General features: G+C 31.1%; 1 protein-coding gene across 4 annotated transcripts in view; it reads left to right on the plus strand.

Annotated features, from left to right (window-relative positions):
- Window positions 1-11158, plus strand: part of LOC140054623 (uncharacterized) — an 85790-nt gene extending 74632 nt beyond the window's left edge. For all 4 annotated transcript variants that reach the window (XM_072099683.1, XM_072099686.1, XM_072099684.1 and 1 more), the window contains 4 exons: window positions 859-942; window positions 1416-1574; window positions 4078-4215; window positions 8268-11158. In XM_072099683.1, the coding sequence (XP_071955784.1) occupies window positions 859-942; window positions 1416-1574; window positions 4078-4215; window positions 8268-8369 (483 nt within the window). In that variant the 3' untranslated portion in view covers window positions 8370-11158. The remainder of the gene's footprint in view (window positions 1-858; window positions 943-1415; window positions 1575-4077; window positions 4216-8267) is intronic.
- The last annotated feature ends 2950 nt before the right edge of the window (window positions 11159-14108 follow it).

The raw sequence follows: 14108 nt of genomic DNA on the forward strand, positions 1-14108 counted from the left end.
ACTCACTCACAGCTACTTTACTGTAGAGCAAGCAAGTTTAATAGTGTTTTTTCTGAGTCACTTAGATAAATGCTTGGAAGCATGTCTTTTGCTCATTTGCCAGAGGCTAAACCAAAACATTCATGCATGGTTTTTACACAATTCTCACATTAAACTTATGGCACATTTTATTTATAATTTCTGTTATAGCCCCCTCAATTTAACCAAGACAAACGTTTTTTTGACCAATTATAATCTGAATCAATATTATAGTGAAAATATGTGAAAAAAGAAAGTTACTATCCCACATGATAATACTATTGTTTGTATGCATGCTATGTATCACTAATATGCTTTTTAAAATATAATTTAATTTATTTTTTATAGATATTTTAAATAACATTTTATTAGAATTGAATAAAGAATTGATAGTTGTTATTTTCAATCAAATGATTGATGTTTTAAACTTACCAGATAATAAATTGATTTTTTAATCAAATTGTTTGTGAGTTAGTTAGAGGTTTTTTTTACTCAACTGGGGTTTGTCAAGTCTTAGTGAATCATGCAAAGTGCTGAGTTACATTGTCGGTGGGGAGAAAACAAACCACCATCATGAAAATCTACTTCAACATGACTCTATTTTCTTACCAAATCTTATGATTCATAGGGAAAAACACAATTACTTTCCAAAAAAACTACTCATTTGGGACAAAATTACTAAACGTTTTCTAAATTTACTACACTTGGCCAAACATAGGCTGCTAATTTGTGTCACGGTTCAGTAATTTGCAGATAAGCATAATATGTCAATCAAATCTATAAAAAAATTGGAACAAATCATTATTTTATAAGTTGTTTCACTTTTTTCTTGTTGTCTAGGCTAAGCTGCATTCTAGCAATGTACCGGACTGGAAACATAAACCTGAGGTTTTAATCAAAGGCTGCTGTAATTATACGGCTTATGTAAGTATATGTTCAAATGATAATACAGGCAGCACCTTCAAGACCCACTAATTAAAGGAGGTGTCCCCTGAATAGTGTTGGCTGTAGTGTTATAACATGCATTTATCTTATTCATTTGTGTAAAATTGTCTCCTTAATAGGGGTGTCCCATGATTAAGGGTGTCCCAAGTAGGGGTTTTACTCTAGTCAAATATTTTGACCTTAAATCTGATTTAGGTTAATTCTTGACCTACCTGAAATTTATGGAAAACCACCTCTAACCAATTTTAAACTTCATCTCTCTTACGTAAAGCTACAATTATAAAGATGACAATGATGTTTTTTACTATGTTTGAAAGTTCTTTATAATTATTATTTAGTTTAAGAAAACAAGAATAATCTTTCAATATCCAATCTGTTGTGACATCTAAATTCATCATCATCATTGAAATATCCATCAATTTGACGCATTTCCTCTCTTTTAATTTGTCCAGTATTTAGGCTCAACTTTAATCAAAGAAGTAAAGGGAACAGAATCGACGCGTGATGCGTGCGTCAAGTTACGGAAGTCGGCCAGAAGCTTACAGAAGGTTCCCACTATCACGTTATCTATTAACTACTTGGGCGTCAAATTCATAGATGCGAAATCGAAGGTGAGAACTTTATACCGTACTGGGACGTGCTATTACGTTCTTGTATTTTATTAAGTTGTTGCAAGGCAATTAGTGACCACAGACAAACCACTGAGGGAGTTTGTTCGTAAGGTAACCACAAGGCTACTGTTTCTTTTGACGTGTTATTTTTTTTTATTTCTGGCACATGTACATATTTCATTAATAAATAAATACATCTAAATGAAATGCATTTGTATCTGATATTTCCCTTGTAATATTAGATGAACCTAGATGTGGGTCAGATTAGGAAACGTAAAGATCATTTTGAGATGAATTTTTATATCTTTATTACTATTTTGTGTATATAATCATATAGAAGTATATCACAGTGTTGTAGATACTTGTAAACTTGGTTCAATTCTAACGCTACTTTGGTGTTTTTATTATTACTTACTCCATTTTTGTTACTAAGTATTAGTTATAGTAGTGCATCGGTTTTTAGATGAGAGTTGGTTCTGTGTTACTCTGGTTCCTTTGGTAACTAGCCTTTGATAACGCCCAATGAACATAAAGATAACAAAAATATAAAGATGCCTTTCTTTCCTCCCTTTTTTTCTTTTCCTTCCTTTTTTTCTTTTCCTTCCTTTTTTTCTTTTCCTTCCTTTTTTTCTTTTTCTTCCTTTTTTTCTTTTCCTTCCTTTTTTTCTTTTCCTTCTTTTTTTTCTTTTCCTTCCTTTTTTTCTTTTCCTTCCTTTTTTTCTTTTCCTTCCTTTTTTTCTTTTCCTTCATTCCATTCTAAATCCTTAAGCTTTGTCTACACTTAACTAGTTTTAGGTGCCCATATATGGTAGTGATATGCCCAAATATGGTAGTGATATGACATCATCATGTCCATATATGGGCACATCACATTTTTTTTGTCACATAAAGTTTGCTGGTGTAGACAGAGATGAAGTAACTTGTTCATATTGTATGATGCATTAACGCTACTGTAGTTCATCAATGAGTGACACATAAATTGGAAATATTTTTAATGTTTGTGTAAATGTGGGGTAATAGCCTTTGTCTTTAAGTGGACAAAACAGATAACTACTTCCAACTTTGCCTGGGGGTTCTTTATGTCAACTAAAACAGGAGCTGAGATGTATGAAGGTAACCCTGTCCCAAACATTACTTTAATTCCATTTCTTCCTTCTATGTCTCCTCTCATTTCTCTTTATTCTCTTCTGTAATCTATAACCAATTCTTCACACTGAGATCATCATTAATATATCATTCACTGAATAAATCCAAATTCACTACTTCAGTAATCAAACATTTTTTATCGGGTGAGAAGTTACGTTACGTCATAAATCTATCAGTGAATTTCCCGCCTGTCAATCAATCAATCAGCCGCTCATATACGCTGCCATATCGCATTAATGACAAATCATTTTACTCATCATCAGGTGAAATTTGATCTCGTCTATAACATCATGAGCAATCATTTTTATATTTTCTCTGACAATGACGCTTTAAGGAGGTTATAATGGGATAGTTGATATGAAATAATATTTCAACATCTGTGTCTCTACTAACGACTGTTAGTAATTTTAATGATGCAGTAAAAGAAGTAATTTAGATATTTTATAGACAGACTTTCTTTTTATTTAAAAATGTCCAATATTTGTATTAAAGTTCTTTGTTTTTTTTACGTTCTTGATTTTTTTATTTCTTGAAATTTAAATCACTGGGAAAAGTAGTGATAAAAGTCGTATAAATGCATAGAATTTCAACTTGGAAAAAACTGTAAAAGTATTTAAAAAGCGCAGTAAAAACACAAAACTAAGAGTAATTGACATGACTTGAACTATGCCTTTTCGTCGTACACTCTTCTATTTCACCATTAAGCTTCTCAACATTTTTTTTAAGGAATTTAAAGGAAATCAATATTTATTTAAATGATAAATTCTTGTTTCGTTCTTTATACAAACCTTATGTCGTAATTACCAACCTTAATTCTCAAACTCTCTCTCAGACAGGAACAAAATTGGCCAGGTTAAGTCAACTTGTTAACGCTTGATTGAACGATTTTTCCACTTATTACGGAAGATAAATTATAATTCATATTGGAAAATCGCAATTAATTCATGTCCAAATATAGTTATCTCAATCAGGCATTTATTGAGCATTCAGATTTCATAATGTAATTTTTTTTCTTGGAAACTTGTAATTGAGTAAATAATTTGATAATTACTTTTAATGATTGCATTTTCTTTGTCTTTGAAACGTATAATTATTATAATTATTATAATTATAATATTGTTAATGAAAGAATAGTAATAACAATTGCAATAATAATGAAATAAAATTCTGATATTCTGCAGTATTTTTAATGGTAACTCTCAATATAAGAGATAAACGTCTTCTTCAGGATTTGGCAGGACATTTCCAACCAGTTGTTTTTATATTTTCTCAGGTCTTCTCTCCATCTCATTTTGGATTTGCCTTTTTTGTTTAGATAAACTAACAATCTAAAAATTATTAAATTTTAATTTTTCAGATGGTGATAACAGAACACGAGATTCGGAACATCTCGTGCGCAGCACAAGATGCCATTGATTTAAAGACATTTGCTTACATAACGAAAGACAGCGAGAGTGATCGACATTATTGTCATGTTTTCAACGTTAAGAATGTGGTAAGAATTTTTATTTTGTTTTGTCTCAAAGCATTTTTCTATAATCATTTGTGTTTTTCCTCTCCCAACACCTCTAGGCTAGTTAAAAGTGGGTTTTCTAGCCTACATTCCTTGTGCTTGCAACTGGTAGTATGCAACTATTCTGCTGGCAAACATTAGGGTCAGTTTTCTAGCCTTTAGGTTGGCATTGTATGCTAGCAACTGGTCTATTTAGTACACTTACAAAGGGCTTAAGATGGTGACAAAATGACAGAACTAGGGCCTTATTCAAACTCACTTGATAATAACTATAAAATTCAAATATGCACAGAAGCAGCCAGATACTTCAATACACCCAAGTCTCTTAACCTTAATAAAGCCTGGCCAGTATCGTCACTTTTGTATTAAGCCAAATCGTTATATTCGAGTGTTCATGCTTGATTGCCCACAGCAACTGTCATAAGTCAGTATCACGGTACTTAGTTCAACCATTGATTACATCACATAGCGACATTCACTCCTTCAAAAAACAACTTAAAATGCTATCCATGTTAAAGCCTTCAGGCGCTTTTTAAGGATATTGAACTCGCAGATAAAACAAATCCATTGACTTCATTTTCATTAATTTTAATTTTTCTATATATAATCTGGATCATAATTTATAAATTCACGGCTTAAAACCGAGTATTATCGTGAAAGCTGAACTAACTGAGTGGGCTGATCAAAGACTACGGGCGATAATTGTGCTATTAATGCCAGTCGTGACCTTTGATCTTTAAACGCTGTCATTTTCATTTTTAGTTACGTGTGTACACTTGTCGTTAATTTCTAACAAAACAAATGTTTTTTTATGTTATTTAATATTTGTTAAAGGGGGAGGGGTTAGAGGTTCTTGTCTTGTCTTATTCGTTCATTATTTCTTTATGCTGTTTTTGTGTTTATATTTGAATATTTTTCAAAATAATTATATGAATTACTTGGCATACAAAATTAAATGTATTCTTTTTTTTCTTAGTAAGTATAAACTGCAACATTTAACAGTGTATTGTTCTTGAGATAATCTTGAGTTTATGTCATATTGAATTCAAATTTAATATTATTCAAATTGTCAGACTTCAGTTATGTTTCTATGAAATGCAGCTTAATACTATTCATGTCCGTTAATGCTGATCTAAAAACCAGATTGGTGCTTTAAATCTGACATTACCCATAAGTCAATTAGCCCCAAACACATCTCAACATGTGTGCATGGACATGAAGTCTTAAAATGTCCATCATCCCTAGAGGGCAGCATACCCTTGACATGACACCAGCAATCTTAGTTGATTCCCTGAACTGAAGTCATTTCCGTGCGATCAGAATCTTAAGCTTAAACATTATACTTCTCCCCAGACCATGTGAATGGACGATAGACCACCTGTTAATCGCGTCTGCGGTCTGCCACAATCATCAAACGAACCAATCGTCATTCTTATAAATAACCTCGTCGAAATTGTTTGCACCAATACATGAATTTAAAAACTTCAAAATCAATCTCACTCACTGTTGATTATTTTTTAGCATGAATTGCTGACTTTTGTTTCTTTTGAATGAACTGAACAAAGCCAGGATAAGTCCTTTCTCACAATGTATTCATGTTGTTCTGTTTCCCTTGTGTATTTAATGTTTATCTTCTTACCCATAGGAATGCCTACCTTTGGGTTATTCTAGGCTAGGATTATATGCAAAACCTTGAGTTATAGATTTATTTTCTATCATTTAAACAAAAAAACATCTGTTTTAGACTTTTGCCAAGAAAGTATTAGCTTACAATACAAACATAGAAAAGAACAAATTTAATGAAGAGATTTAATAATGGAATGATACTAAACCAACAATTTACTTATAACACATAAACTGATAGAACAAAGAAAAGTTAATATTAATCAAATACAAACCTAAATATCTCCATTTTGCTGGATATTATTTAATACAAATCTAAAAATAGGTAGGCCTACCGTATTAGATGAATACCAAGGATAACAACTTGAACTAGAAGCAGGAGATTGCAATTAGCTAGCTATAGTGACAATTAACAGTACAGTACCACTACAGTTAATTATTGATTAACAATTTAAGCCAGCACCATGTATTATTCCAACAACAGTGAATAATCAGCTAGTTACATTTTAATAAGAATATAACAAATATTGTAGGGTGTAGTGTATCCTAGATGTAACCTACATGTTCACAACAGATGTATAGACCTAGTATATTGTTTGATTTGTGATGGTAGGTCGCCAGACAACGTACCCCAGATGTTCCAAGAAAGGCTTCGTTCCCATCAGCGGCGCCTTTGGTACCCATTAAAATTTGTGTCTTACATGTCATTTGTACCTTGTCACTTACAAACAGATGTGTGACAATTCTTGTTGGGGACTATTATAAAAATAATTTGCACTCGATAGAGTAACATTTCAACCTAAAAACAAAATATTACTCGCTAAAATAACATATTTTTTGTTCCTGAAATTCATTTGGATTATTCTAAACTTTTCAGATATTATCAACATTCCAATATTAATGATGTTTTTCTTTAACCTTTGCTTACATAAACTATGAAAATTCCTTTTTACAAAAGCCAACGCATAAATGTCAAGCTACAATCGCCAGCACAACAAATCGCGCTTATTTATCTGTAATGTTTAAAAGAATTAATGAGGAAAAAACTTACTGACCTCGCTCGAAGAACGAAAGAGTTTAGGACAAAAGATAGGTCAAAATTTGACAGGAAAACTAGTAAAAATTAAGACTAAAGCTTCCTATAACCTTTTTCAAAATAGAGCATGTATTTTAAAAGTTGAAAATAATGATCAAATGTTTTTTTTACGAGAAAACTAACTGAATGTTCAATCTTATGCAGACATTTTAGTGACCGAGAGTAAATGTAAAACTATCACTGATACGCTTCATGACATAGCGTGATATTTGAAGTTGGATTCACCCAGACAATTACCTCGTATTTGGCAGCATATATTGCTAGAACATAGTGATAATTTCCTTGCAGACAATCTATAAGCATTATAGTCACCAATTTTATATGGGATAAAATTTTAAATGTAAAAATGATTGAAACGCATATCATGTGTATCTAGTCTAACATCATACTCTTCAAGAACATGAACATTCTTCTCATTAATTTCTCCTCTAAATCCATATTTTTATTGTATTAAATTTCATCATGGAGAAAAAACGCACTCACATATCCCAGCTGGCGGAAAAACAACAACAAAAGCAACAGATACAGAAATAACATATCTTAATTTTTAAATACTTTCCCCTATAAATGTTATGATTGATTGAGCCTTCCAAATTATTGTTGATATTAAATCATTCTTTGTGTGGGGAAAGTGGTGCTGATTGGTGGAAATATTGTTATTATTTTGAATGTTATTAAAAGAGGGGTGAGCAGGTGGGACTGAAGGTCGCTGGTTTTCATTATCATTTGATTAATGATATTTGACCGAGAAACGTTCATTATTAATTCAACTGGGTCAATGGATCCAGTCTTTCAATCAGTTTTTTTTTTCAATTATTATGGTATATTAAACAAATAATTATATGCCGTAGTTTTCATATAGGTCATAAAAATAGTGAATAATTATTATTTTAATTAAATTTAAAAAAACATTCATAGTTTTAATAAATCTGTATTAAAGAAATATAGAAAGTGTAAGGTATTAAATTTAAATTTTCAAAATAACAGTTGTAACAGGTGAAAAAAATATCTAATCTACCTGTATATGCTACAGTACTACAAGTATTTATTGAATGTTAGTTTTAAACATTTTGTAGGCCACTGTTCTTATATGGTTTAATAAATGTTTATTTTCTTTTCGTTGAGTGTACTTCAGTATGTTTTCTTACTGTTCATTATTGCAGACGTTTATGCATTAATTTTGCGAGCATTTAAGAGAGCCTCTGCAAGATAGCGTCTCCATTAAGATTCATTGTAATGTTCTCTACGTGTTAGGTTCCAGTTCAGTATCAATTAATCGTATAAACCATAGTTCCTATCTTTTTTTTTATTGTAGGATGTTGCAACGGAGATTATCCTAACGCTTGGTCAAGCTTTTGAAATCGCATATCAGATGTTACTTCAAGCACGCCCTCTCAGCATAGAACAACGTATTTAAGCAGTAAATAATATACAGGGTTTCACTAAATGTGCAATTGCCTGAGATGCGCCATTGCGACATAAGCCGTTGCGACATAAGTATTGTAATAACAAAGATAACATGTAGTAATTTTCAATATTCATTTACCGGTGTGTCTAAATGTGTTTCAAAACATTATGTGGAGTTATTCATGTAATTAGGCAATTGAAATCACTCTTTGTCCTCGGGTTATGAATGTACTATTTCAAACGGAGACCATCGTACTAGAGAAGGTCATCGAATGTCACCGACGATGCTCTTTACTTAGTCATAACAATCTTGTAGAGTCAAGCAGTCAGAAAATGTAGTTTTGTAAGAATAATTATGTTGTTGAGTTTACTACGGAGCAAACGATTACCAGGGAGGTAGTACAATATCTACAACCCAAATATTGATTTAAATTGAATGAATGTAAAAGTGCATCCTGGGTGTAGCCCCTAGATTCCCAAATAAGGTGTATTTTTCAAGCATACAACTCCCTAAGCTCCTCAAAATTGACCCGTATTTTAATTACAGTAGTTAGTTGGTAATATGTATATAAAATGTAATTTTTTATCTTTAATGTATACTGTATATATAAAACATATATTGATATTTTCTAATACGTTCGTCTCCTGTTTTAATTAATGTTGTTCACTAAGAATTTTCAATTTGAATGATTTTAATCAAAGATTGAATGTTTAAGTGGAATTTTATGATAAAATGTATGAAGTAAATAAAATGATAAGCTAAAGTGTTTTATTCTTAGGATTATGACCAGTTCATCATAAGGACACTAAAAAACAATAACAGAAGTATTAGCAGAACAAATATAGGTTTAGCGAGCAATGCTTTTAGTTATACATAAGTACAGTATGCATATTTAACGAACGATGGTAATACCACAGATTGAAAATGTCAACTTGTGTTTATCGTTAGTAAGGAATTTACTTTACTAACTGTTCTCTATCCTGACAATTGACAATAAAAAAGGCAAGCAACTCAGCATGTTAAACTATAAATAAAAATCACTGTCAATATTGTCTGGGAGAGTTGCTTAGGCTTAGGGGGGTAAACTTAAAACATGAATACTGACAACTTGCATTTATTTATATTTATTCTGATTTCATTAATTCAAGACAAATTATGTTACTATCAGATATATACAGCATTCAATGACATGATTATTACTAAACGTGGGCACATCATAACTAACATATAATTAAAATATAACATGCAACTGATTTTAACTCGTATTTTTATATTCTTTGTAATTGTTTGTTTCTTATATGTTGTTAAATAAATAAACATTAGTTATTGTTTAAACTTGTACGACTGTAGGCAAGCATTAAACATGTGTACATGAGTGAATGAGCCAGTGCAGTCAAGTCGTGACGATAGAAGCCATCTACGAGAGAAATTACCATCATTAATCAAAGGTCCATTACTTTGTCGTTTATTGGACAGGTCAGTGCAAGCGGGCAGTCGGTCAGTCGCCTAGCTACGCACATCGATCTGTCTAGTAGGCTGCAATTCTTTCATATAATCAACAATTGTTCTATTAATGTGACAATATCATGTTCAACTGGGAAATGATGTTAAAAATCGCAGGAAAATTAACGGCTTAACTTGAATTAAAAGTTCGCTATATTATGTATTGGACAGCAACAACTCACATGAATAAAGTGATGCAGTTTTTTTATAATTGATTGTGCCTCACTTTTTAAATTACCTTATCTATTGCCTTTATTGTAATCACAAATATATGTCTTTATTCTGTAAATAAAACATATTTATTCTGAGATTATTAAACCACTGTTTGGCTCCAATATTTTACTGTATTTTTAAATACAATATAAATGAAGATAAATATTTTAAGTTCATTAGTAGTTTAGTGTTTTTAACCCAAGTGCCATGGCTAGTATAGACCTGTATTAATCCATCAGTAAGTTTGTAAATATAGCTATCCTGATTTCACATCCGTTGATTGGCTGCAGTGCAGTTTGTACTATCATCATTATAAATATTAATAAGATGAATAATGTGAATATTAAAATTAAAATTAATATTTCCTATTTGGTTTGTACTTTTTAATAATGACTTTGCAAATAGAATTATAATGACATGCTATAAAGGTAATAAATATTCATATGAAAAGTCATGGAAAATGTAACTGTTCATGTGAGAAAGAAATGTTGTACATATTCCGTTAAAATAGTGTATATTATATAACAAAAATACTATATTGCTTAATGTTATATCCATATTTGGCATTATTGTAGTTTATATGACATCCATATATGGCATAAAACTGGAGGACATCCATATGGAATGCATATTAACATTAACATTGGTTTTTAAAAGATATAATGAATTGCATAAGTTGAAAAGCTCTGTCACACTATCAAACTTTCAAACTTTATGTGAAAAAAAGTGTGATGTGCCCATATATAGACACGATTGATGATGTCATATCGCTACAATATTTGGTCACATTCCACTTTTTTTTTGTCACACTAGTTTTATAGTGTAGACAGAGCTTTACAGATTATAGTGTGTACATGTCTATGTATAATAGTTGCATATATGAATTCTTACATTTATGGAAAATATGTCTGTTAAAGAAAGGTGCTAGATATGGCCTTGCTACTATTTTATAACTTTTCAACATGATAAAAATGAAGTATTAAATATTAATATTAACTTTGAAACTTTTGATATACATTTTTATAGATATTATTAATAATTCTTGTAACTTTAATGAATCCATTTTTAAGATATTAAACTGTCGTGTCGATTTTTTTGGAACTATTAAAATACTATTACATTTTTTCATTCATTATTTTGTTTTTAATTCTTCATATGATTATCAATAATTATATATTAATTGCATTGTTAGTTTATGCTATTTTAATTAACATTGTTTGTAAACAAAATGAAAATGATAGTCAACCAACTTGCCATTGTAGAAACTCCAATTACAAACTCATGATTATAGCATAAAAATTAAATGTTTATATTTAAACTTGAATTACTTTGTAGCTTATTTGTATATTATGTAGAAATGCAGAACCCATTATTCGCCTTTGCGCATGTTTATTATGCTATAGTAACCATTTATGTCAAAAAATAAAAGGGTCGAAAATCGGCCATTTTTAGAAAATTTCCCTGTACTATTGTACAGGGATTTTTTTCCAAAAAATGGCCAATTTTCGACCTTTTTATTTTTCGATAAAACTGGTTACTATAGCACAATTAACATGCGCAGAACCTATTAGTCGCCTCTGCGCATGTTTATTATGCTATAGTAACCATTTATGTTAAAACTGGTTACTATAGCACAATTGACATGCGCAGAACCCATTATTCGCCTTGGCGCATGTTTATGCTATAGTAACCATTAATGTCAAAAAATAAAAGGGTCGAAAATCGGCCATTTTTCGAAAATTTCCCTGAACTATAGTACAGCGATTTTTTCCAAAAAATTGCCAATTTTCGACCTTTTTATTTTTCGATAAAACTGATTACTATAGCACAATTGATATGCGCAGAACCCATTATTCGTCTCTGCGCATGTTTATTATGCAATAGTAACCATTTATGTCAAAAAATAAAAGGGTCGAAAATCGGTCATTGTTCGAAAATTTCCCTGTACTATAGTACAGGGATTTTTTCAAAAAAATGGCAAATTTTCGACCTTTTTATTTTTCGATAAAACTGGTTACAATAGCACAATTGATATGCGCAAAACCCATTATTCGCCTCTGCGCATGTTTATTATGCTATAGTAACCATTTATGTCAAAACTGGTTACTATAGCACAATTGACATGCGCAGAACCCATTATTCTTCTCTGCGCATGTTTATTATGCAATAGTAACGATTTATGTCAAAAAATAAAAGGGTCGAAAATTGGCAATTTTTCGAAAATTTCCCTGTACTATAGTACAGGGATTTTTTTTTTTAAATGGCCAATTTTCGACCTTTTTATTTTTTGATAAAACTGCTGGTTACTATAGCACAATTGACAAGCGCAGAACCCATTATTCTTCTCTGCGCATGTTTATTAAGCTATTGTAACCATTTATGTCAAAACTGGTTAATATAGCGCAATTGTCATGCGCAGAACCAATTATTCGTCTCTGCGCATGTTTACTATACAATAGTAACCATTTATGTCAAAAAATAAAAGGGTCGAAAATCGGCCATTTTTCGAAAATTTCCCTGTACTATATAGTACAGGGATTTTTAAAAAAAAAATGGCCAATTTTCGACCTTTTTATTTTTCGATAAAACTGGTTACTATAGCACGATTGTCATGCGCAGAACCCATTATTCGCCTTTGCGCATGTTTATTATGCAATAGTAACCATTTATGTCAAAAAATAAAAGGGTCGAAAATCGGCCATTTTTCGAAAATTTCCCTGTACTATAGTACAGGGATTTTTTCACAAAAAATGGCAAATTTTCGACCTTTTTATTTTTTGATAAAACTGCTGGTTACTATAGCACAATTGACAAGCACAGAACCCATTATTCTTCTCTGCGCATGTTTATTAAGCTATTGTAACCATTTATGTCAAAACTGGTTACTATGGCACAATTGACATGCGCAGAACCTATTATTCGTCTCTGCGCATGTTTATTATGCAATAGTAACCATTTATGTCAAAAAATAAAAGGGTCGAAAATCGGCCATTTTTCGAAAATTTCCATGTACTATAGTACTGTACAGGGATTTTCTCAAAAAATTACCAAATTTCATCCTTTTTATTTTTCGACATAAAGTGGTCCCACATATAGCAATAATTATATATATATGCAATTTAATGCTGGTTCTTGTTTTAATATGATATTTTGAACAATTTATAGGCAATAATACTTCTAGATAATTATCTTTTTATACTGCCCAATTAACAATAATTACATGTGGAATTTAGCAAACAGACCAATCTGATTCGCTCAATTTGTCACGTCACTAGCGAGCTGGCGGAGTTTGCACGGTACAAAAATAATGTTCATCGAAATAGCACCATTTATGTAGTTTAACTATCTGTGTGTAGAAATACCAGCACATCTTTATCATGTCCTGAACTGTATTATATTTTCCGCGAATATTGAGTATCGGTACATTAAAGAGAGTCAATAAATGAAAGATGGGAACTGTAAATCAGTTGATTGCAAATAAACTCATTTGTATTATGATTGAAGGGGTTGAACACATTTAAATTAGGTTAGTAGGTCAGGGTATATATGTCCCAATTGCATCATAAATAAGCCATCAAGTTCATAAGAATAGGCCGACTTATGGTAACACTCCAGCTGCTCAATTAAGCCAAGCCAAACGTTTGCACCCAGCACGTGTGCCTCAAATCCCCTTACGCTGCTTTTAAAAAGCTAAACTATCCTAAAATCGTAAATTTATTCAAACACAAAAAAAGTGTAATTTATAAAAGATGAATACATTAAAGATTAAAAGTAGTATTTGAACACTAGGGTGCGAAATTAAACTGTTTGTATTAACCACATGGACTTTTGTGTAACCTAGCCTAGTTTAGCTCAAACGTGCTTTGTATTAAGCTTCCTTAAGATTCATCAAACAAAAGAGCTTAATATAATGTTTTATTAATGACTTGAACAAAACAGTTGGGAAGGGGTGTTTAATGTCCGTTTTAGTGTATTATATTTAAAGAAGCTACAGCTCAGCTACATGCATGAATTGCAAATATAAAATTTAGT

Source organism: Antedon mediterranea, chromosome 7, assembly GCF_964355755.1.
Source record: "Antedon mediterranea chromosome 7, ecAntMedi1.1, whole genome shotgun sequence".
NCBI classification, from domain to species: Eukaryota; Metazoa; Echinodermata; class Crinoidea; order Comatulida; family Antedonidae; genus Antedon; species Antedon mediterranea.